Source organism: Excalfactoria chinensis, chromosome 4 (genome assembly GCF_039878825.1).
Source record: "Excalfactoria chinensis isolate bCotChi1 chromosome 4, bCotChi1.hap2, whole genome shotgun sequence".
Lineage (NCBI taxonomy): Eukaryota > Metazoa > Chordata > Aves > Galliformes > Phasianidae > Excalfactoria > Excalfactoria chinensis.
In genome coordinates this window covers 39,876,035-39,902,118 of record NC_092828.1, presented here as the reverse complement: position 1 = coordinate 39,902,118, position 26,084 = coordinate 39,876,035, and the positions used below count along the sequence as shown (strand labels likewise).

At 45.6% G+C, this 26,084-nt stretch overlaps 1 protein-coding gene across 2 annotated transcripts in view; it reads right to left on the bottom strand.

Annotated features, from left to right (window-relative positions):
* SEPTIN11 (septin 11) overlaps window positions 1-26,084 on the bottom strand; it is a 48,380-nt gene that overhangs the window by 8,443 nt on the left and 13,853 nt on the right. For both annotated transcript variants that reach the window (XM_072335521.1, XM_072335520.1), the window contains exons 2-9: window positions 18,242-18,356; window positions 14,794-14,989; window positions 11,349-11,535; window positions 9,064-9,225; window positions 7,247-7,343; window positions 5,237-5,405; window positions 1,011-1,143; window positions 265-452 (exon numbers count right to left, since the gene is read on the bottom strand). In XM_072335521.1, coding sequence (XP_072191622.1) covers window positions 265-452; window positions 1,011-1,143; window positions 5,237-5,405; window positions 7,247-7,343; window positions 9,064-9,225; window positions 11,349-11,535; window positions 14,794-14,989; window positions 18,242-18,356 — 1,247 coding nt within the window. The remainder of the gene's footprint in view (window positions 1-264; window positions 453-1,010; window positions 1,144-5,236; window positions 5,406-7,246; window positions 7,344-9,063; window positions 9,226-11,348; window positions 11,536-14,793; window positions 14,990-18,241; window positions 18,357-26,084) is intronic.

Here is a 26,084-nt window from a genome sequence, read left to right as displayed (position 1 = left end):
AGGTCTCCACCATTTGATTGCTCTCCCATTCTGGTCAGATTTTGGCAAGATTTGGAGATACTCCTCCAGAAGAAAATTAAGATCATATCCCCAGCCCACCCTTTAGAAAAAAAATCTTTTATTTGACCAGTCTGATAAAAGCCCAGTTTCCAGTCTGGTAATGGGAAAAAGCAAATACAGACATGCAGCAAGAAGGAAAAACAAAAAACCAACCCCCCCAAATTGTAATAAGCCCTACAAAGGATGTGGGTGACATCCGCTTACTTTTTCTTGTCCTTGTCTTTCTTGGTTTGTTGAGAACCTGCCTGCTGAGCCTGTGACTGTAACAGCTGAGCTGCTGCCTTCTTCTTTTGAAAGTTGTTCAGCTCTTCCTCAAGCTCCTTCTTTTTGTCTTCCACTTTTTTCTTCTCCTCTTGGTGAGTCCTCTTTAGATGATCAAACTTTTCATGAAGCTGCCAACACAGAGACAATAAATTGGAGGAGAAAAGGAGAATGTTTTACCCCAGCTACAGAAAACGATGCCTCAAACAGTCCCACCAGCACTGGGGGTCTCCCTGCACTGATAACAAGTCACTGACCCGTCCTCCAAGCACATCAGCCCTTGTGAGAAAAGCTCTACAACTAACACAAGCGCAGACAGCGAGACTTAAGTTTTTGCAGGAACTCAAAAGGTACATTTCCAAACCTCATGTTCTGCTCCTCATTGCTGTACCTACCAGACTCTCTCTTTGCTTGTGCAAAGCAAGAAAACATGCCCAGTCAGGGTGATAACCTTACCTGGGGCTTTCTCTGCCCCTCCTTGAGGCAGATATGTGATCAATGATGTGATGGGGTCACACCAAAGCCCGTGGCAGGGCTGAGTCCACATCTGCTTCCTGAAACTCTTTATGACCGGCAAGGTGCTTTTCAGGCTTGATGTTGAAATCAAGGTGCCTGAGTTCTCAGGAATCTCTTGGACAAAGCTCAGCTCAAACCTTCACACAACATCCTTTGAGTTACAATACACTCACATCTTTCTCAGCTTCTTTTAATTCTGCTTCCTTCTCCTTCACTCTCATGACGAACATCTGCCTCATTTCATCCTCCTTCTTCTGGAGTTCACCCAGGAATTCGTTCCTCTTTGCTTCGTAAGTCTCTTGGAGACTGCGAAAACACAATTAAAAAAAGCCCAGAGTCAGAACTGTACTTTACACAGGGTTGTGAGTTTCATCATATTTTCACAAAACGTCACCAGAGGTCCCTGACTTGCAAGAGTGGCATAAGCACCTCCACCAAAACCAGGCCTAGCTTCCTAGATGGCAGCATTGGTCAGGGGGTCAAACTAGCAAACAAAAATAAGCACACATAGGGGTCCTGGCGGTCACTTAGCAGTCAGGATGTCTGCCCTTCAAAATAAGCAGTCACTGTGGAATCACCTGCAGCAGTCCCTGATGCTTGTGCACCTTGACACATGCCTGATTCACATCTTCGCTTCTCACGCTCTTTGTCCTGAATCTCATTGGAAGTGTAAGGTGTGCCTGTCTCTTCTCCACAAACCACAGAACAAAACCTGGCTTCATGTAGCTCGCTAAGCAGAACACTGACATGAAGCAAAATTAATTTTCACTACTTTTTACTAATAGATTCAGACCAGGAGCTTTATTTAGACAAAGCCATCTCGGGAGACCTCTCTTTCTCCTCTAGCTGTCAAGGGAGAACAAAGACCTGGCAAATGAGAGGCAATGTTCTTCCACTGAATTACCACACCACTGGATTCTTCCATACCTTCATTCCGCCTCAACTTCCCTGCATTTCTTTATTTCCCCAACACTGAGGTACCGCAGCGAGTACTGGGACACCAAATACGTTGTCCACACACCTCTGAGATTTTCAGAGCCTTGTAGGAACTCCAGATGCCAAATTCCTTTTTATTTTATTCCTTAAATGGGTTTGGATATTTCTGCCACAACGACAGTGTGGGAATGATAACTATTTCCCCACAAAGCTTTTCTGAAACTCTCTTTCTTAAACACAAACACTTCAATCAGAGACATGCATTGCAGGCATGCACCCTAAGGAGCACACTAACCACTGGCCCAGTGGGATGTCTTCATCCCATTAATGCCCAGGTTTTGTCTTTCCTAGCTTATGGCTGTAATTCTGTTATTTTTTTCTATGAGCCGGGGAACAAAACTAGACACAAAGACAGGTCTTGGGCTTAACGCTACTAACTGATGAGTACTTCAATTTGCTCCTAGAAAACTTAGCATAGAGACTGCCCAGAGCTTTCTTGCACAGCACCCTGGAGCAATCACTCAATCCCAGCTGATCACAACAGCTTCTCACACATTGAATGAAAACCACTTGCTGTAAAATCACAAAAACTTTTTCATGTGAGAGCAGAGCAGGAGGCACTTTTGGATCCTCAGCTGAATTAAGAGACACTCCATTTGCAGCAGAGATCAGAACATTTGAACCGAAGCTTCCCTAATTCTTGGACTTAATCCTCTGACTGTGGACAAGAAAACCTCAATTCATAAATCCTTCTGAAGGACCTGGTGTAGGAAAACCCTGAGTGCTGACTGGTCTTTACTGTTCAGTGTTCAGTGCTCGTCCCAACCTTCTTCTTAAACACTTGCCATTAACCTCAAGCTAGAAAACCAAATTCTCTGTTGAAGCTACTTTGACTTCCAGAGGAGCCAAGTTCACAGAGAAACTGGCTCAGCAGCTCCAGGCTGCATTTGAAAAAACTCTTCTAAGTCCCAAAGGAATAAAAGTTCAAATCAACTGGGAACCCTACAGCTTCTCACAGACAAAGATGACAAGGGAATTTGCTTTTAGAATACACAAACATATGTTCCAAGAGTATCTGGATTTCCCAACAAACACACCACACACTAAAGGATGACCTTGTAAATGCTTTGCCAGCTTCCTTTTCGCAGCCACCCACTCATCTCCATCAGTTGGCGGGGTAACTGCCTGCCTCCCCCTGAGGTTTACGAAGGGCTCTCCAGTGCAAACTGGTTGAAGAGCAGTTGTCCCCGCAGCACCCAGCACCCAGACACAGGGCAAAGGCATGCTTTTGATCATCAGTCTCAAGAAGAACTGAGAGAACCAAAGATGCTGTTTTCCTCATTTCAAATATAAGCTGGCCTCAGTGAAACAGCTTGGGTTCACAGGTTTTGTTTGTTTATTGGAGAAAGGGAGGAAGCAGCCAGAGAGAACTGCTCTGAACCAGCACGTACCAGATGGAGAAATTCTGTACATTTTCATTTCCTTTCTACTTATAGCTTGGTCAAAAGAGGCCTCGTGTACAGGAAGTAATGGAAATTCCTCAGATTCCTGGAAGGGAAGGGCTGAGCCCGTCTTAAGCCATTGCTCTCCAGAAAGGAAATCCAATAAAGCTTCACACTTGGGCTTTGCAACAGAACTGGGCTTGACTGATTCGGCACAATTTCTCCACAATAGAAGAAATGCAGCTGCATAATATCAGTAAGCCACAAATCAAACCCTTAACCAAAGCAAACTCAGTGTTGTGGCACAGGCCACACTCTGCTGTTTTCCAGCAACAGGAATACATGGACCCTGTTTTTCCCTGGGGAACATCAGAGACAAACCATGTCTGTCTGGGGTGATCTGCATTGGCTACCATCTCAGGGGCTGGCACCTCCTGACATGCATATGCATTACAGAGACAAACTGATGTTGATGCAAAGATGCATATGTAATCCTGACTGCTCTCCCTTGGGGCTGAGGAGCGTGGGATGCTGCTAAGGCAGCGGGTGCAATTATTGGGAAAAAGGTGGGGAGGCACAGGAAACAGAGGAAGAAAACAAACATTTGCTCCCAAATTCCCACACAGCTGTCATCCCTGGCTAATGACTTGGGCTTCCAACCAACAAAGCTGTCAATGACGCTACAAACTGTATCTAGCAATAAAACAAACCTAAAGCATCAGCCCATGGTACTGCCTCACACCACACCTTGGACTAGCCGTGGAAAACTCCAGGAGAGTCAAGAAGAAGATTTATCCCAGGATCTCCCCTTGGGTTATCAGTTCATATCTCAATGCATGAATCACATTCATCTCAGAGAGGATGCAGCCAAAATGCAGCTACTGTACCTGGCCCTGACTCTTGGCAGAGTGAGCTGGCAGCTAGAAAGTTGTGTCTGCTTTAGAGGAGGAAAGGGGCCGTTAAAATATCACCTGACCATCTCAAAACTTGCCCTTCTCCCAGGGAAAAAAAACATCAGGAGGAATTTCCAAAGCGATTAATAAGTGCTTGGTTTAACAGACTCACCCAACTGTCCAGGAAGCTCAAGGTAGCCAGCAGAAAGATGTGTGTAAGCGTTACTGAAGACTGGACAGTCCACAGGGTTTTAGGAAAGCAACAGCAAAACTGAGAAAGATCAGCTTTGCAGTCCCCCAGAAAGCTTCTTCTAGCTTGGAAAGAACTTGCCAAGAATGTTAACTGATATTAACTGTTCCTAATCAGGCATGCCTATGAGCCCTGATTGCTGACCACCTCCGTGTCTTACACAAACATGCCCACTTCCACACTGCTGAGAACACAATGAAACCAGGAAACAGAAACAATCCCCTTGGCAGGCTCTGCATCACAGCAGCCTCTCCGCCCTGCAGAGCAGCGGACATTTTCAAACATCAGCTTATGAAGACCAGTGAGAAACTGATTCCCACAGGAGGAGTGTTTAGAAATCATTTTTTTCCAAGCTTCTCAATACTGGCTGACCAACAGCAGGTAGGAGAGAGTCTGAAAGGCCTTGCAAGTGATAGTTAACAGCTTACATTTGATGCAGCTGAGCAAAGGGAACTCAAAGGGTGCAAAGAAAGTTGATACAACTTCAGCAACAGTGCCACTAGATCTGTGAGCATACACTTCTTCCTCCTAAATTCCTAAGATGCAAGTTGATCTGAAATGGGTCATATCGTACTCTCAAAATGCTCTGCCTTCAAGCATCCTGGTGACATCTTTCAGGCTCTAGAAAGCATGTATAGATGTATAGCTCCTGTGTGGTTGCAGACATTTTCAAAATATTAAGGCAAGAATTGGCTTTGTCAGCCACCCAGGCTTTTCCTGTGTTTCTCCAGCACAAATCCTAGGCCATGAGGGCAAGATTGCATCGTGCAAAGTTTTACTCCCCAGTCACGCTTCAAATCTCAGCTGCTCTTACTGACCATGGCTACTCCTCCCCTGGTCAATGCAAACACAGGGAACCCAAAGACCTCCCAGCCTACCTGAAAGGCTTGCTGTCTGGATCTGTGTCCTTGAATCCCATTTCTTCTAGCTTGCAGCGCCTATACAGCTCGTAGTGTCGGGTGTGTGTCTGCTCTCTCAAGTCCTCCATGTTTACTCGGATCAGCATCTCCCGCAGCTTCACAAAGTCACAATGATTTTCATTTTCAACTGCAAAGAAGACAGGCCATTTGGAAAGAACATTAGACCCAGCAGCCAGGTTTCCTTGAAATCATAGAATTAACAAGGTTGGAAGAAACCTCTAAAATCATTCCACCCAACTGTCGAACCATCCTCACCATGCCCACTAACCCACATCTCTCAGTACCACATCTCTGCATTTCAATACCTCCATGTACAGCGACTCCACTACCTCCTGGGGCAGCCTGCTCCAATGCATTACCACTCTTTCTGAAAAGAAATCCTTCCTAATATTCAAACCAAAAATCCCCTGGTGCAATTTACAGCCATTACCTCTCATCCTTGTCCTTCCTCTGGTTCCACGTGCATGTCTTCACTAGCAAGGTAATGAGACGATCGCTTTGCACATGGCATTGTGCTTTCCACTCAAACCCACTCTAACTGCAAGTCACCAACAAGGGTAATGGCAGGCAGCCAGAAAGTCTCAGCTTGTGGCTTTGGGGAAAGCAAGAATATGAGAACACCCCACCACAGATGCTCTTTCCACGGCAGCTGACCTTACAGAGGAGCCCTACACCTCTGCTTCTGGGGATGAGAGCGTGACAGCTCACAAGTACAGCGCAGTGTGGGCTCTCATAACTATTTCTATGCACAACAGGGTCTAGCGTGCCCCACTCAGCTCCTGACAAAACAAGCAGCTCAGCCTCCAAGGGGTCTGCAACCAGAGAGCTGCATGCTTCAGTGCAGCAAGTAGTTTAATATTCTGAAAAACAAGGGACGGAAGTTCTCTTTTTAGGATCCAGCAGCAAGCAGCAAGCAGTTCTGCTGCTAGCTCTGCAGCGTGCCCTTGGGGACTGAGCAGAGAACTCCAGCTGCTCCCCTTCAGATTAGAGCAGCTGTCTCACTGGAAAGGGGCAATTCAGGGCCAGATCTTCAAAGTCCCTCTGGTACCCAGATAAATCTCTTAGACTATCTGCTCTTAGTTCCTGGGAACAGCAAGTACCCAGCAGGATACATGTCAAGTACAAGACTTACCAAACAGAACTTCTTTCCTAACTGTCAGCTATTCCCAGAATTACCCTCTGGCGCACACAGCCATAGACAATAAATCCAGGGCTGCCTCAGCTTGTTTTACTGAAGAAAAAATGGGGTGAGTTTTGCAGAATTGTTCTGTGGATGCTCCCCTGCAGCTCTCTGGGCCATTCTCCAGTTGGATATGCAGCTAAAACCACCAACAGACCACCATGGTCTCAACCCTCTGATTCCCAGCACCAGTTGAGAAAGCGAGGGCCAGCTCTATCTTAAGGATGGTCTGGGCCGCAAACAACCTGAGCTGAGCTCTACTCTCAGTTGACTTTATGATGGATTGCATACTTAAGCTGCACATCCATGTATTAGAATACCAGGACAAGACATACCAAGCAGTCAGTATTGGACAGGTTCTGCTCCTCCTTGAAGGAAGCTGGTAGGGCACAGCATCTGCTCCCCTCCCTGGAACACCCCCCTAGCTATATGCTTTTATTCTGCCTTGTGTACAAAGTCCAAGCCATTCAGTTGCCCAGATCTTCCCCATTGCTCATGCTTCATTACTGACAGAAAAGCACACAGGAGAGAGGACAATTTATGTTTTCATTCCAGAAATCAGTTATTTAACATCTCCTAGTAGGATTACCCCGTTCTTCCCTTAAGCAAGTGGCCAGGCTGAATCCCACCCATTCCCAGGTCACAAGGCCCTGTTTTTAAGGAGAAGCCTTAGAGTGGCAATCTCACTTTCCCAAGCTACATTTTAATTAGGGGCATCCAGAGATCAAAGCACCTTTCCTTAGAATGAGACAAGATAACAAGGACTTATCTGTGCTTTTGGTACATACCCTGGACAACACCCCAGGGGTACTGCCTGGCTTTTGCCATCTTGTTGCCAATCTTCACTTCTTCAGTGCTGCCAACTACAGCAAATGGAAGATGGACCTACGGAGGAAAGGGACAACGAGGTTAGGGATTTCCTTTGCTGCACTGACAGGGATCATTTCTGAAGATAGCTGTTTACTGTGACAGCTGTGTTGGATTTAAGTTACTTAAGTCCCTTTGCAATTCAGACGGTGTTTTAGAAAGAGCAACAGGACAGTCTGGATTAGAAACCTGCTCAGACCTCAAGTCTCAAACTCTGAATTCCTAAAAATACAAGAAGCGCACATATTTTATGCATAATTACAATACATAACCATGCTTAGCACAGAAAAGGACAAACTTGAGTTGAATTTGAACCCTAAGAAAAAAAATAGCAAAAAAGAGAAAAAGGAAATAACGTGCATCCTCCCAAGCAAGGTAGGCTAAAATTTCAGCAAGTCTCTGCTGCTTGAAATACTCATTAACGCTTCCTTTTCAAAAGGGCAAAAGTCTATGTGACCCAGCCCAGGGCTGCCATGTCTGAGTCACCAAGCACTCTGCATCCCGGTCTCTCTGTGGGTGTGGCAGCAGCGCTTTGGGATCTGCTCCCAGAAGCACAGCTGCTGCCAGCAGGGAGCTTGTCTCTCCCGCCAGCTCAGCCTGCAGTGCTCTCCTATCCAAAGAGCATCCAAAGGGGCTGGGTGAGAGCTCAGGGCGTGGTGCCTCAGCGGCCAGGTTGTGGTCGCAGGCTGGGCAGGAAGGGGAAAAGCCAAGCTCCAGAGGATGTGATTAACTGGCAAAGGAGTTTCCCTGCAAAGGAAAACAGCACACACACAAGGCCTGGGTAGAAGCACGTCCCTTCTCTGCACCAGCTTCCCCCACTGCAAGCACAACACTAATGGGCAAAAAGGTGAGGCAATGCAGAGATTTGGAGAAGGTCTGATATGCAGCTGCATGTGGAAATCACCTGTCTACAGGCAGCTGTGCAGGGAACTCCCACACATCTTCAAGTTACAAGGAAATGTCTTCACTGCAACACCTCTATTCCCTGTGAAACACCGATAGCAACTCAATCTTCTGTTCACTTGCAGTCCCTCATATGAGACACACTTACATCAGTTCATCCCTTTGGGTGTTATTTGCCTTGCTAAAGACACCCAGTTGACCTCTGAGCCCCGCAGTGATGGCATGGCACTGTCAGAAACCTGGAACTCGCATTCTTCCCCTTGCATTCCAGTCAGATCCCTGGCAAACTGCTGTTTCTCAGTGTAAAACCCACTAAAACTCTCACTTTACCCCAGCTGTATCTGTCCTCATTTCCCACTGTTACTGCTGGAGGAAAGGGAAGGAAATGAAAGCTAGAGCCCATGCCACTGATGGCCGCTGGCCCTGCCAAAAGCTGAAACATCAATGGCAGCCCTGCTCTCACTGGAAATCAAAACAAAGGCAGAAGTGATTCACCACACCAAGCACCAAGCAGTCACTTGGGACAGGAAACCCAAACCTCAGCCCTCTGCTTGACTGCTCCAGACCTTGCCTCTCATCCTCTTCCTTCCCTGAAATAGGAACAGTGTGAGATGGGGAGGATGTGAAAAATGCTCAGAGGAGAATTGCTTGGCAGACAAAGAAGTGCCTCAGGTCAGGCAGCCCATGTATCTCCAGTGCCAAAAGCCTCCTGACCAGCCTGGTTTCTGTGCTCAGACCACAGATCTAAAGTCAAAAGAAAGATAGTATAATGTGCCCGGCCCCTGGGGATGACCCCACAGAAAGCAAGGGGAGCAAGACTCAAAGAAAGACTTACACTCATTGTGGCATTGATCTCGGCCACTGTCTCTTCATCTGTTGGGAACTGGTAGATCTGGACGCCGTTGCTGACCAGCTCACTCATGATTTTACTCTTGAACTTGTGCAGCTCATTTTTTGCAATGGTGTCAGCCTTGGCAATGATGGGGATGATGTTCACCTGCAAGAAAAGGACAGCAATGCACATGTTGCACCATGAGGAGAATACAGGGCAGCACGCATATCCTGCAGCAATAGCCCCAGCAGTGCCCCCAGCTGCCACCAACCCAGCAGAAGACTTCCCCATGGCTGCTGTCATAGTCAGGATATTCAGGCAGTAGCAATTATGGCCTTATAAAGAAGTCAAATGCAATTTGGCAACATGCTATTTCCTGTCTCTGTCATATTCCCCTCTTCATCCGAATTGGCTGGACAGGAAATGCTGTCATAGACTGTTACAAGCTGTTCCAAAGAAAAGGAAATTACCATCTAGGCACTTTTCTGAGCCACAGTAGGTTGGGTGGCTGTTGCATACTCAGACAACAGCCTCCCACAGGAGCTCACTTGGGTGCTGCTATCAGGGACATCAGGCACACCATGGGGTTGCTGTCCCAGCACAACAGGATGGGAGCTAGCAGTAACAGAGGTCTGCTCCTCCACCCACATGCCTGCATGCACTCCACTACACCACTGCCCTACAAAGCAAGGATTGGTGTTGTCCCTTCACAGCTCTTGGACAATCAAAGATAACAGAATGATGTGGATAAGATAGAAATTAAAGAGAAGGTACTGACTCTCTTCCCCACACAGTGTGCAACACTGGTTGTAAACAGCAAATGGCAGCATATGAAAGCCACTGGGAGATGGCAGAGTCTAGATGTAGCTGAACTGATCCACAAAAAGCAAGCATCACACAAAAGTCTGCTTTGCTGAGAGAAGTCAGAGACATGCAAGAAGGAGGAAAATGGAGTTATTTCCTTTCCACTCCCTCCAGACAGACCATTTTTCTGTCTTTGATCTTGCAGAATTTGCTTTTCTCTCGCTCTCCTCCTTTGCAACAGTAGACAACATTGCCAGTGCAGAAGATGATAATATTGACCTATATGAAGGGATTTTATCTACACTACTTGAAAATCCTCTTATATTACATTAGTTAATTCTGTTCAGAGGATGTTCAGAGTTATTAAATCCTCCTCTTGCCAAAACAGTGGGAGTGAATGCCAGTTGGATTATTTTGGGTTAATCACCATAACCCTATTTTAAGCTGAATAGAGCAGGGATGTTTCTCCATCACTGCAATAAACCCCAATCAATGGGTCACTCTAGGAAATAAAGAAGCATTGTCATCATTTATCTTTTGCAGAATCAGAATCCACAGGAGCAGGGTGAACAGATTTAAATTGCTTAATCATGATGTATAGAAACAGAGAAATCTCAGGTCGAATGTACATCTGTACATTGGTTATTTTCTCTGAAAGAACAGACATCAAAACTTCTTACTAATCAGTAACCATGCTTAAAACTGAGTTTGGCTCCTGTTTTTGCTAGTAAGGAGGGTAACTTAAAATGCACGTGGAGTAACATTTATTCTATTCAGATTCTTGGTGTTTATCAGATCACGGTTAGAGCAACATTACATTGCCTTGAAGTACAAATCACTGTTTGTGTCTAGCTGGATGTGCTCAGAGCATGCAGACACAGCACTCTGATTTGTTTTCCTTTGATTGTAAGGTGACCTTAAGTGTTTGGATGTACTTCTCACCCTCTCACAGACACACACATCAGGTTTTATACCAAAACTAATCACCGGATAAAGTAAAGTAGAGATGACAACAGCACTTTACTTAGTGCAGAACTAGCTGAGTTCAACTTCAACCTCTCATTTTTATTTATGGATTGGAAGAGGGAAAAATGCCTTTTTTCCCCCCAGCAGCCAAGTGAGTTTTCAGTCATGAAGAAACCTGTCACTAAACTTGGTGGTGTTAAACCACAGCTCTCCCATTGTTAATTTTACAGCATAGCTGTGGAGTAAAGCAGTCCAGCTTCCTAACTAGGAATGGGACCGGAAAAGGATAAGAGTCTACACTTCTATTAAGCCTGTGCAAGGTATGAACCACTGAATTACGACCCATCCCAGCCTGCCAGCCTGAGGTAATAAAATTTTCACACCACATTTCTGCCATTCCCTGCTGCTAAACACAGACAGTATTTCTCTGTGCAGGTTTAGCCACGTCTTTGGCAACATCATAAAACCCACAAAAACCAGCGGAGCTGTGCAATAGGCATAACATGGGCAGCAAGTACCTTACTGTCGAGCTTCTTCATGGTGACCAAGTCTAGGGATTTCAGTGAGTGTCCAGTTGGTGCAATGAAATACAGGCAGGCATGAATTCTGGTGTCGTGGTAATTAAACAGGGATCGTTTGATCTTCAGCTCTTCTTGCAAGTAGGCTTCAAACTGTGCATCAATGTACTCTACAATGGGCTTGTAGCTGAAGAGAGAGAAAAGAGAGCACTGAGCAAACATTTACTGCTGGGAAAACACAAGTCACTGAACAACACTCAGGAAGCTTCATGGGTGCTCTAAGCATTATGAAGACAAGACTTGGTACCTGCCCTGTTCAAACTACTGCCCCTTCCTACCAAGTGTGTGCTTCTGCTTGGTGCACGGGGAGCTTATTATGGACAAATTAACAGGGAGATGTGGTGGAGACACTGGACTTCGGGGGCACACAAAACTGCTAGCCTGAAGAAAAACCTGTTTTGGAACCTCTCCCATTGAGATCTGAACCACTGATCAGACAACACAATTGATAATCACCAGAACCAAGAAAATGTAACCATGAAATCACCTCCCCTGTTTATTCCATAAGTTTGTTTGTGATCTTAAACGAGGAAGATATACACAGGGAATAGAAAAAAAGAACAAAGAAGTTTTTGGGAATTGATGCTTATGAGCAAAACTCAAAAGTCACTGCATGTTTGAGACTGTATGGGGGGACTGTTTTGACTGAAAAAAAATGCTGACATGGTTTAACATGCTCTGATCTGACTGACTGTACTTCTGGAAAAGACACTTTTCTGTTTGCTGTTTCCTCTACCAGGGCAACCTCAGAACCTCTGGCCTAATTAAGACCCTTAAGGATGGCATTGAGACCAGACAATACTGCCACTATCTCAAGTAATGAATTCATAGAGGTGTTCATGTCTTCCCTGAGGAGTAGCTGTGAGGAGGAAGCAGGCAATGAGGTGTTTTCAGGTCCTCCAGGAAACACAACAGGCAGCCAGCAAGGCTTTTGTCCTCTGCTCCAGATGCCACTGCAGCTGTTCAAGCAGTTGCTCAAAACTCTGGCTTACATAGAACAGAGTCTTGCTCAATTTACTAAGGAAGAGCTATAGCAGGAAATAGCCATTGCTGCACAATAGCCACTGACACCAGAGACCCAGAAAACACCACTGAGCACTGTTAGTTAATTTGCAGGCACAAGAAGCTAATAAAGCAGCAAGCCCTTACATGTGGCAGAGAAGTCCATACAAAAGCAGAGCTTTGCAGTGGGACACGGCAAAATGCAGGCTGTCTCTAGCCCTGCTCTCCAATTGGCTGCCAGGGAAGTTGGAGGGGCTTCACTACCCATGCCACTGGCATTTGTCTGCTGAATAAAGCAAATGCAAAGTGACCCGGCAGTAACAAGCTGCTGAGCATCCCCACTCCGAGCACCTGCTCCTCTTCTGAGCAGCTTTTGTTCTAGCCTGAGAGCATATGGCAGTGTCTGATTGTGCAGAGCTCCTTCCAGGCTGCACGCACGCCTCCCTACATCAGCTCCATAGTGTTGGTTAGGAGTGCAAGCAGCAAAACAAGGACAACAGTTGCACTTCGGTGGCAGGTCAGGGAGCAAGGAAACATTCCAGAAACAAAGCATTGTAAAAATAATGATATTTTTAAAAAATCAAAGAAGTTTTCATTGGGGAACAAGAAACAGAGTCTGCTCAGTCTCCACACTAACAGAATTGTCAGTGGAATCTTTCACTTTAAGCTTGCCTTGTCAAAGAGCTGATGTTGTTTATCTACCTACCACCCTCATGGCTTTTGCTCAGTGCACGCACTGCCAGCCAGCATCCCCCATTTGTCTAGGTGTAGGGAACAGAGTTGCAAAGAAGACTGTAGAGGGAAATGGGACTGCTGTAATGAGGGGATGCATGGCTCCAAAATGTAGGAAATGCATTAATTAGCTTATTAGCCATTATCACAAAGTGACTGTTTTTAAACATAACAGCAAAAATCCACATGGATAGATAATAAGGGATTGTGAGGGCTGCTCACAACACAGGCTGCCCAGAATCATAGAATCACTCAGGTTGGAAAAGACCTTAAGATCACTGAATCCAACCACGATTGAACCATACAACCCTAACTAACAACCTTCCACTAAATCACATCCCAGAGCACCACATCCAAACAGTTTTTAAACACATCCAGGGATGGGGACTCAACCACCTCCCTAGGAATGTCTATTCCAGTGCTTAAGAATATTTACTTCATACATGCAACATGAAAATCTGTGCCTAGATTAAAGCAAAACTTAGCTAGAATTGAGCACTGCAAGATGATGTGAGCAGAAACTACAATCTGAGTTCCAGTCACCTAAAGATGGAAAAGCAAATGCAACATGAGCATGCATATTCAAGTATTTCTATTTTTCATTTCAAGTAGATACTCAAACTAAGCTGCACACAGACAAAGGTGATCACCTCTGGTGCAAATACGTTCAGCAACAGAGTGGAGGATTGTGGTGTGCAAGGTGAGTCCTGAAACTGAGGAGGCAGCATCACGGAATCATAGAATCATAAAGGTTGGGAAAGACCTCTAAGATCATCACATCCAACCATCATTCCCTCCCCACCATGTCCACTAACCATGTCCCTTAGAGCCACATACACACAATTCCTGAACACTTCCATGGGCAGCCTATGTCACTGCATTATCACTCCTTCTGAGCATCAGTTTTTTCAGATATCCAACCTGAACCTCCTCTGATGCAACTTATGGCCATAACCTCTCATCCTACCACTAGGAAGAAGATCTCATGCCAGCCTTGCGTCACAGGCTTGCTTTCAAACTTTGCACTGAATAGTGTGTCCACCAACACTGACTTGCTGATCAGTTTGACCTGATAGTTGCTGGCTGGATATACATGCAATGAGCAAAAGCCACTAGAGTGCTAAGGAGATGGCCACCATCAACTCCTTGACAAGGCAGGAACTTTGTGCAATGGAGCAGGGCACTGCGGTGTGTAAAGGAAGGACCTGAAATCAGGGATATTAGGAAAAACTTCATCTTAGAAAGAGTGGTAATGCATTGGAACAGGCTGACCAGGGAAGTGGTGTAGTAACCATCTCTGGAGGTGTTCGATACATGTGTAGATGTGCCACTGAGGGACACAGTTTAGTGGACTTGCTGGTGATGGGTTGGACTGGATGATCTTAGGGGTCTTTTCCAACCTTAATGATGCTACGATAAGGCCAGCAGAAATGTGGTTCCAGCTCTGTAACCCTCTAGTTGATCTATTCGCTTCTTCAGCTTCTTGCCAGTTCTACCCACCTCTCAAGATCAGCAATACCAGCTGCCACGCTAGGATCATGTAATATCCCCAGAACAGGGAACCTAACCTGTTCCCCACACAGGATCGAGCCTTTCTGATCTCAGATCACATCAGCACCAGGACTCCTTCTCCCAGCAGAAATAAATTTACCTGTCATCTTTGTTAATTTGATCTCCAAATCCAACTGTGTCAACAATGGTCAACTTCAGACGGACGTTACTCTCCTGGAGCTCGTAACTCCTGGCTTTCAATCTCACACCAGGCTCATTGTGTGTAGCAGGCTCACTTTCAAACTTTGTATTGAACAGAGTGTCCATCAACGTTGACTTGCCGATGCCAGTTTCACCTGAGCAGACAAAAACAGAGTCAGAACGGTGCCATTTCCCATCCCCACCTCATCCTCAGGCACATTCACCAGGTTAAGGAGTTACCTTGCTTTGGTGCTAGTGGAATTAGGCTACGTGCACACAACTAAAATAATCCCTGGAGGAACAGATGTCTTCTGAGACAGTCCCAGTCTCTACCAATACCCCTGGATTGAACAATGGACTTTGTGGACATCAAGAGGTAACAGCAGCTCTGGCTTCTGTAGGTCAGAATGGCCAGGCCTGTGCAGCACACCCTGTAGACATCCCTGATCAAAGCACCATGTACCAGTGAATCCAAAACAAGCCCCTGTCAGGCAAAAGTTGCTGCTCTGACACACATGAAGATAAACCAAGCGCGTTCAGATCTAAAAGCTACCACCTGCAGGTAAAGAGCCAGGCTGCTGAGCTGGAAACAAAAGAGACCATTTTAAGAACAGTCACATTTGCTGAGCAAGGCCCTCTGCTTAGAACAGGAAAAGGACTCCTTCCAGCAAATGCCTGATGCTAATAGAAGTCAGTTACTGGACTTGCTACATTGGCAGGGCAGGTAAGACAGATAATCATTCCTTTCCCAAGGAAGTATTTGCTCTCAGTGGAGTTCAGGTGTTACTTGCAGTTTTTACACTGGTATGACCTGACCAGAGCTGTAGACTCACTCCTGCTTGACAGCACAAAGAACCCCAACCTGCCCATCTCGAAAGGGACAGCATGAGGCATTCTTACTCAAGAAATACTTAATTCTCTAACAGTGTTGGTCAAGTCCTCATTCTGCTGCAATTTATTTATTTATTTATTTATTTTTCTACAGAAGCACACTGTAACTTCTCTCAACTCTAAGCTTGATTCTCAAGGAGACATTCAATTCTCTGTGTGATTTTATGCCTTTTTTTCCCCCTCTCAAAATCAATTTCTATTTCTTTTTCAAGAGAATTACAGAAAACAAAAACAAAAAAACCAAAAAGTTGAAATTTGAGTAATGAAGACTTGAGACAAGTGCATAAACAGTTAAAAAATACAAATAATAAAATCCAAAATAGCATACTACATAAATGCCAACTTTTAACACTACTGTATGTTGGCTAATCCCTCGGTGCAATTATTAACACTGATGAAAGCATTAGCCTAAAACCCATTTTTAAGTCAGAAACGTTTGCTTAGTGTTACCCTCTCCAACTGCTACTGCTGCCCGTGCTGAGGAAGTATCTCAAGGTCATACCACAAATAAGCCAAGTTTTCAGTAAAATTTTCTCTCCGCATATTTTTTAACAACAGAAGTGACAGAAATGCCAAGTTGCATCTCTTCCGAGGAAATCCAAGCCACGTTCAGTGTTGCACTACAGTTATCATTTAGGCAAACTACTCGCTTGTGAACAAGATTCCCCTCTGCCCTGAAAAAACTTAAACTGAAGTGATTGATTCACCAATGCAGAAAATAAAGTGGGAGAAGAGAGCCTACATCTGGGATGGCCCCCAAGCATCTCTCTGGGCTGTCTGCACTCTTCTAGAATCTCTCACTCAAAACATGCAGAAGCCCCGCTTCGAAGACCTCAGCAAACCATGCAGTATTTGTGTCCACAGAAACAAACAGCAGCTGTGTATTATTGCGAGTTCCCGACATGAAAGCAGCACTGCTGCACGCTCTGCTCAATGGGCCTTGCAGCACTTCAGTCATGCACACTGCAACTAAAAGCTTCGCATTACTATGTCAAAGTCAACAGTGTCCTTCCTGAAAACACAATTTGAAAAGTTTTGTTTTAATGGGAAGGTTTCTCCTCTTTGGACAACTGCAGGAACTTGTGTGAAATTTTAATGCGGAGCTAAAAATGGTTGATCAGCACATTTTATAAGAGAAGAGTTGGAGCAAATTGCTGCTAATGGAAATGTATCAAGTCACGCTCAGAGAAGAATATTTACTGCAAAAGAAAAAGGCAATTAATTTATGCCATTTTGATCAAAGAGCTGCCTGCTAATCTAGATGTTCCCTGCTGAATTTTGAATGGTTTCACGCTGCTAAAAGATCCGTGTGATGGCTGATAGCCTGAGCACGCACAAGTGTACTACTCTTATCTTGCTCTTCAGTGCACAAAGCTGTGAAGAGGAAATGAGTTCACTTGCCAGATTTTTTCAGACGGTTTATCCTGCTCTGCAGACCAAGTCTCATCTTGCCACCGAACATCACAGAGGGCTGTGTTTTGTTCCTGGTTAATTAACTTATTAGAAACATGGAATCATAGAATGGCTTGGTTGGAAGGGACCTCAAGGATCATCACATCCCAAACCCCTGCCCAGGCAGGGTTGCTAGATTAAGTACTAGATCAGGCTGCCCAGGGTCCCATCCAACCTGGCCCTGAACACCTCCAGGGATGGGGCATCCACTGGTCAACATCCACAACCTCTCTGGATCCCCCCCTATTAGAAGGGACAATATGCCCTTCTAAAGCCTTAAGTAAACAACGGACAAAAAGATGTTGTCTGTGGACTGCTTTGTCAAGCTAACAGTAAAAGTCAGCATTTTTAAGTATTCATAAACCTCAGTCACAAAAAACATCCTGAAGACATCCACTACCAGGTCAATGATGTTTTAGCACACAGCTCCCTAGGGCTGAGCAATGGATTTCTCTCTGCATAATAGCCATAAAACGCAGAGACAGTCAGCACCCCTCTATATTCAAAAGAACCTGGTACCTCCCCACACTGCACCTCTGAAAAATGTGAGTAAATTTACTCAGTAACTCAGGCTACCGAACCAACTTGCAGCACCCAGATTAAACACAGCAGAGAACAGGTGACAGACTTTGTACATCATTTGGAGACTAAAAACGGCATCATTTCCAACTGGAAAAACTAAGAATATAACAAGGTAGGCAGGCAAAAGCCTGGAAGAAAAGAAATGCCATTTATTGAGAAGCAGCATCTGTGACTAAATTTAAATTAAATTAACATTCTTCTAAAAATTCATTCCCAAATCAACTTCTTTTCCTCACGGCAGCCTTTGGGAAATGCAGGACCCCAGGAACATCAATACCCCAATCATCTTTGAATTCAAAAATTTCAGATCAAGGGACAGGATGGAAAAGGGAGAAGCGAAATATTAGTTTCTACCCTAGAGAAGCTCTAGAAATAAGTTGCCACTTCCCTGCCACTACAGTCAGTAGTGGCTCAGATCTTACCCTTTGGATAAGGTGCTAACTTGTGGACTTGTACGTGACCCATTGTGTGAAACAACTTACCCACACAGAGGATGTTGAAGCAGAAGCCCTGTGATGTTGACTTGTTGACCAGCTGATCAGGGAGACTGTCAAAGCCCACATGGCCAGAGAGGGACAGGTTCCTAAGGTCATCATTCTGTAAGGCCAAGAAGAAAGACATGTAAACGGGGAGGCTGAGCAGCAGGCAGGTCACACCCAGCACTCATCAGGGTGACACAGGAGTTTTCAGGAGAAAAGAGTTTAATCTCAAGTTTGTATCATAATATGAATTCTCTCTGCACTTCTATCCAGCTCTCCGCTGTGGGGCTCTGGAGCTAACTGTCTGCAAGACTAAGACATGCAAGCACTTTCAAGACTGCTTCTCCAAGCCTGTGACCGATGAACATGATGAAACTGGGTGTAGCAAACTACCAACACCCAAATACTGCTTCTGAGGCCTCAGCATCTTGTTATCAACGTAATCTCTTTTATCCACCCACTGCAGTGATTTTCTGAAAAAGCTGGTCGATAGAAGGAGACCCCGGGATTTAGGCATGCTGTGAATGGGTTAAATTAAACACTTGTAACACAAGTATTTTTAAAACACCAGTGGGCTTGGGTTTATGGTTAAGTGAAGGGAGTTTGGGGCAGATCCCAGAAAGCACTTGCTGCCCATGACTCATAGGCTCTGCAGAAACTGGTGGGTGTGAAACATCCTTTAGTGCAGTACTGGTATCTCTTTCCCTGGTATATTTTGGGAAAGCAAGTATTGCCTCATCATCAGTTACTCAGCAGGAATGGGAGTTAGACTCATCTCCTGCATCTGTGTCAGTTATTTTTGCTATATGGTTTTTTGATTGCGTTTTTGGTTGTTGTTGTTGTTGTTTTCTCTTTCCATTTTCTTTTCCTGCAAGCAGCAAACATCAACAAAACCAGTATCTGCATTTTCAATACTGGGTATTTTTCACAGGCTGTGCTACATAGTGGGAGGCAGAAGCGTAGTCTGCTATCTGCCTGGAGCAGCAAAACCCTCAGGAAAAGCTCAGGAGCCCAAAGTGTGGGCAGAGATGAAACAAGCCCACATCTCCATGTTCCTGCAGTGGTCTCCAAATAGCAGCATGCTTCATTGAGTAGTGGGGATGCTGAAAGGAGGATTTGTTCACCATAAAGAGAGCTCAGCAACTTGCAAGTGCTCAGGGGGACCTCAGCAGCCCACTGACACAGATGTAGCCCTTCTTAACACAATAGCCCTACTACATACTCCATGGAACACGCTGGACAATTTGAGACTGCTGGGCTGAATTCATCTCTCTCCTCTCTCATGGCAGAGGCTGAACGTTTTCACCTTTATATCACAATTAGCACTTCTTATTTTTTCGCAATAACCAGAATGAATCTTCCCATGGCCAAAACCACTTCTGCAATCACCTTTTTGCTTTTGCTACCACCAATTATCCTGAACACACTGGGCTGAGGTCATACAGCTGCCCAGCAGTCCCCAGGGCTCTAGGGGTTCAGCAATATCTGAAAGCAGTGGAGGCCCGAGTAACACATGAGCTCGGAGGTACAAACCTCTGCTGGAGAGCAAGAAGCGTAGCTGCTCAGCATATAATTAGCAGAACAGGCAAGTGATTCATGCATTTGGTCTGGCAAGAGAGAAGTGTTTAAAAAACAACAAGACATTAAGTCAGATGGTCACCGTGCTCTGGCTGCGAGCTGCTGTGACAGCCATCAAGGAGAGGCAGCAGGCTGGGTTCTCAAGTGAGTCACCCCAATGCCAACTGGGAGCCCATAGTCAATAAGCAGGGGAAGGTTGCCATTATCAAAGTATTTTTTCCCCAGAGTTGAGCCCAGGGCCTGATATATCCACATGAAGGCAGGTGAGCAGTACTCTGGGGCCCAATGTACTCCACCTGCCACAGGAAGGCAGAGGGCACTCCACCCTGAATAGAAAGGCGCACCATCATCCAGCCCATCAAAGAAATTCCTCGCTTTCCCTTTGGAGATTCATAGAATTCAGCCTAATGCCTCTCTTTCCTCCACACTGCATTTAACACACTCCTGGATCAAACCAACCCTTCTGTTGCCCCTCAGCCCACAGTGCAATCCTGAGAGGTGCCTCAATAATACCCAGACACATCACCGAATGTAGAGTTATCTATCTCTTGCAAGCACTCTACAAGAATAATTCCTCTCAGCCTGCAGTCTCTGAAGGCACAAACAGGATCAGCCTGGGGAAAAACCACAGCTCTGCAGACCTCTGCAGAGAGTACCACAGATGCAGACAGACTTGGGTGAACATCCTAAATGCAGTTTTTAGTTTGAAACTTTCTTAGGACAGAGTCCTGTCTCTAATTTAACTCCACTTTACAGGACAAAACTTCCCTCTCTCTTCATATACCATCTATGTGACCAGGAAGGAATTTTAAAGCTTCTAAAACCACATGCCAGCCCTTCAAAAGCTATAGAGCGATACATAGATAAATGCTTGTTTATTAGGACAGATACTGAGCACTTTTCTCTGTAGTGTGACCTACAACTCATTTAACGGTTAATATTTCTTGGATCAACAGTCACATTGCAGATGTTCTGAAGAGATGAATTGCCTGGACCCTGTCTTCCAACACCCTTAGCTGTAAGGAAAAATACAAGTTCCTTGCAGAATGACAAGAAAGACTGTGGGCTCAGAGCCCTGCTAGCTCTGCATCGGATCTGGTTTTCTTCACACATGGCTCCTGGTGGTAACGGCTTTATAGGTCAAGCAGTGCTGTAACGGATGCTCTGGGTCTGTCTGGATGTAATTCAGTGAAGCTCTGTAAAACAATTTGGCTGACGAGGCGTGTGCAAGGATAGAAGTGGCTCACTCCTTCTAAGCCGCTGTGGCTTGGCAGAACTAACAGGAATAAAGGGAAATAAACCTATTTTTCTCACTGGAGACAACAACAGCATGCCTACAGCTAGGGAGAAGGTGGGCTGCAGGATTAGGAAAGGGCCGCCTCTGGAGGTGCAGTGCAAAGCAGAGTGCAGCCTTATATTTCAGATAAGTGCCTGGTCAGCAAGCTGAGATGCAGAAAAGAATATCTCCCAGAGACTGCAGAGCACAAGGCCAGAAAGAAATCTGTAGTTACTGCCCTGGTCCAGTCTTCTTCCTCAGCCCTGAACCACAGCAGCTGTTCCCTCAGCCCCAACAGCCTTCTGGCAGAGCCCCTTTGGCTTTAAGTCTGCCAGCAAAATATCCCCCTCATCCCCTCCTGTCCCACTGCTTCTGGCATCTGGGGGTCAGCTTCACATGGCCTCCCAAGAGTTAAAGAAAACAAAAATGAGCCTCCAATTCAAGAGAAGAAAAAATCTGGTATGCAAAACATGGAGCTAGACCACAAATATGAAACGAGTGTTTAGTTATTGGAGGCCACACGACTTCAGAGGAACCTTTGAGAAATTCTGAAAGCTTTTATTGTTGTCAGCAGCAAAGGCCAGCCACATTTTTGCCCTGTTACCAGGCGCAGGTTCCTGCACTTTAAGTAATCTCTCCTGCAACCAAAGCCAGGGACCTCAACAGAGTGGCTGGGCAGGCAGCAGTAGCACAGAAGCAAAGAGCATTGGAGACAAGGCAGATCTATCAGACTCTGTCCCCATATTACAGCTGACGGGAGATGAAGCATCCCCACGCCTGCACCAAAGCCAAACTCACTGCTGAAGTTGCTTGTAAACTCCCCTTCTTTCCTTGCACAGGCTGAAGGGACGGCTGAGCCCTTAATTCTTGATTGAGGAAACTCACGTATAACAACACTGGGGAAAATAAAAGGAAACAACCCTCCCCCTGCCATAGCACATTCACAGTGCAAGAACGCAGACCATGGAAGTCACTCCATTAATCATGAAAGGAAGGCCTGTTGTTGTTTTAGGCAGGATAACCATCAGTGTCACCAGCCTAAGAGGGGGAGTTCCTGTCTCCACGCCTGGCTGCCAGCTGGGGCAGATGTAGGCAAGCTACTAAAGGCTGGGAGGTCTTTTTTCCTTGCATAAGGAACAGAAAACTGCAGAAGACATCGACTTGCCCTGCAGATTATTGATTGTGCCAAGTAAACCATGAAGATCCATCAGAGGGAGGCAAGTTGGGTGATCAACACTCACAGTGCTGCTGCAGCTCCCTGATTTTTACCCAGACATAGCTCAATAACCAGGGAGGACACAGGGAACACCAAGGCTCACCCTGAATATGCTGTTTTATCCTTTTAATCCTTGAGAATCAGGACAACAGAAGAGTTTGGCTTCCCCAGGCCCAGCACCAAGTGCCTGCAGCCAACAGAGCCGCTTCCACTGGCACAGCACAGCAAGAGGATAGGTAAAAGGATACAGCCACATTCCTCTGGGAAGAGGGAAGTCAGCAAAATCCAACAATTCCAGAGCGGCTGCAGGGAGTGGGAAAGAACGTTTATCTTCCAGGCAAAATGTTTGGCTAAAGGTCAGCACAGGCTCAGAGCGGTAACAGCTGCATTTGTGCCAAGGGCTGACATAAAAAAAAACGTTTTCCTCCATAGGTTTCCAAAAACCACTAACTTTTCTATTTGGAGTAAAAGTGACTAATGCCTCTAGCAGCCCCTGATGTCACAAATTGCTAACCAGGAGGGAAAAAAAAAAAGCTGGACTTTGGAGATGATAAGGACCATATGCACATTCCAGCAAGACTTGTAAACTCACTGGAGGGAAAGGAAAAAAAAAAAAAGGATTGAGGAAGGAAGGGAAGGAGGAAGGGAGGGGGAAAGAAAGACATAATGTCACAAACAAGAATGAAGACTAAGTAAAGGCAGTGCCCAATGAGAAACAGATGCTCTCCACTCCCCCGGCCCAGCTCTCCTGACGGGAGGACAACATGCAGCTAACTGCCTTTCTGACTGTCTGCAGCAATCTGACAAATTAAATGAGTTACATTCAGTGCCAGGATCCCCAGGTTGAGACACCCCATTCACTCCCTCCCCAAACTGCTCCTAATTTACTCTCGTTTCCCCTTGCTTTGTCTTTTGAGGTAGTACATGTAGAGGAAAGGTGCTACATAGGCATTAGCTAAATTTTCACTTTTTCCCCACATCCCTCTCACTACAATCCCACACCATCACAGATGGAGTCCAGTAAGACAGCAGAGAGGAAGAAAATAACAGCCATTTCTTCCTGTATTCCACTGCCATGCACTTAAAATAGCACTGAAACAGCTGCATCACAGGCTGTTAAATAAGTGCATGCAGCCTTTGCTAACAGCCGTTAGCTGGAGGCACAGCACACTACAGGGCATGACACAGAGAACCATGAACCCAGCAGGACTCACACGGGGCCCACTGGCAGGGAGTTTGTTGGGACACAATCCCAAGCACAGCAGAGCAGAGTGGGTGGAAACCTGGGAGTGCAGCCTCCAAACCCATTGCCGTATTTTCTTCCAAAATTCTCCAGGCTTCTCCAAGCCCTGGCCCTGCTAGGTGCATGAGCATCACTGGAGCAAAACACAGAGCTTTTCAGAAAGGAAGGAAGCCCATGGGACTTTCTTATAAACCTGTAACAAGGCAGCACTGTTCCAATACCTGAATCAAATTAAGGGCTACTCCACACACAAAGCAGCAGTTCTCCTTGTGAGGTGATGCAGGCTGGCTCACCACCCCTTAACTCCATGTTTTCTGTCCTGCAACACTGCAGCTGCACATATGGAGCATGTTTTGTCAGCTCCCATTTAGCAAGCTCCAGAACTGAGAAGTGTCCCCTATCGTGCTCAGGATAATTAATGAGCCCTGTGATCTATCAGCAGGATCAGCATTAACACTATGCCTCACCAGCTTGGTTGGAGGCAATGGGACAGTACAGCACTGCCCTGTGTGTAGGTACCAAAAAGTAATGCTACAGTTCTCCATCGAGACCCAGTTACCAAGTACAGCCCACAGAGCAAAGTGTATCAAGGCTCCAGACTGCATATTTATTAGTTCTCTTAATCCTGGACTAAATAATTCAAATTCATCACAGTAATTCTCACACCAAAGTCCTAGGACGTTGCTAACATACATGCCTACTATATGGTTTCCTCATCACACAGGTACCCCAACACAAGCATGAATGGCTCTCAACTTCAAAATAAATCATCATTCAGCTCTGTAAATTCACATGGGCACACCAACAACATGTACTGAGTTTGCAGTCACTGGAAGACCTAAATGAAGCAGGGACTTTTTAAAGGACTCATTCGCCTACCAGGACTGAATTCATAGAATCATAGAATTACCCAGGTTGGAAAAGACCTTGAAGATCATCAAGTCCAACTGCAGCCTAACCAGTACCCTATCTCTAAAACCCTACACTAAATCATATCCCTGAGCACCACATCCAAACTGCTCTTAAACACATCCAGGGATGGCGATTCAACCACCTCCCTGGGAATTGAAAGAACAGGCTTTGACCAGCTCTTCTTATGGACACATCCCACAGGCACATGTACCACTGAAGATATAAAATGAATAAGAGGTGTAAAACACCTAAGCTTTAGATGACTTTGTATTTTTACACTCACTAGCAACATGTGTACTTGATCTTGATTACTTGATCTGTAACATGTTAACAACCAAGCAGCAAAACCAGATTTGAAGTTGTTCATTCAAATCAAGAGGAAGGCAACTTTGGGATGTGAAGGCACAGCCATTATACCTGCTTTAAAACAGGAAAATGAGAATGTGCACTGCCCCCCTTATGGCCTAGGAAGCTATTATAGGGCATCACATAAGTCTTTCAGTATTAAAACAAGGTCAGCAATCAGAGAACACACAGGGTCACAAATAACGTTCACCTTAGAAAGCAGTTTTCTTTTTTCAGCAGGAATAAGAGTGAAGTTAAGTTGATCCGGATCTGCATGCAGAAGAATTGAACTATTTAGCTGACAGGTTTGAAACATTGCTCTTAAAGCTCTCAACAGTAACAATTTTTCCTGCTTGCCTTCAGCATGTCTTTAAACAGGGAAAGATTTCCCTAAGTAGGACATGCTTCAAGGAGCAATTCCCCATTTTGGCTGAAGTACTTCCTTCCCTTCACCTCATTAATTCCAAATTTCCATGGCTGCCTCGGAAGGCTGTTTTGTCTTCATCCAATTAACATTTTTGGAGAGATCTTCCAGAGGAAAGTAGATCTGGCCCAGGTCTGAGTCACAGCCATAATGCCAGCGTCACGAGGTGGGACTGCAAGTCTACCTTACACCAGGCCTTTTCTTCTCCTTGCATCTGGCTGCACTGACAGACTGCTCCAGAATTTACATTTCTGGCCTTGCTGGGAAGCACAAGACAAAACATTTTTCTTGCACGTGGGCTGCAGACAGGAATGTTCCCACAGTCATCTCCACATTCATCACTTGCAAAGAGGCAGGACCACAAAGGCATCTGATGACCGCTGCAATGCTGGGGATACTCCAAGTCATAAAGAACCCCTGGACAGGACACAGGCAATTGCCCAACACGCACTCCAACTGTTTGAACTCCACAAATGCATTGTAAGAGAGCAGGCTAAACAAACACTCATAGCACCAGAGGAGAGGATTAACTCTCCAGCCGCAAGGAACCCAAGGATGAGCTTCCCAACTCTAGTCCTGAGCTTGTGGTGGAGAGAAGCCTTCTATCCCAGTGAGCTGCACCAGTCTATGTATATGACAAGAGCCCTGCTCTGCCCCAGTCTCTATTTTATGCACCCCTTCCATAGCCTCCAATAAAAAAGGGGGGGAAAGGGGGGGTGGGGGTGGGGGAAAAGGTCTCTCTGTATTCCAGCTGATCACGACTTCAAACAGCAAGTCCCCACTGCAGCACAGGCCCCACAAGCCTCCTACCAAGCACAGCTAACCTCTCTTCTGGAGCTGAGTATCTCTGCT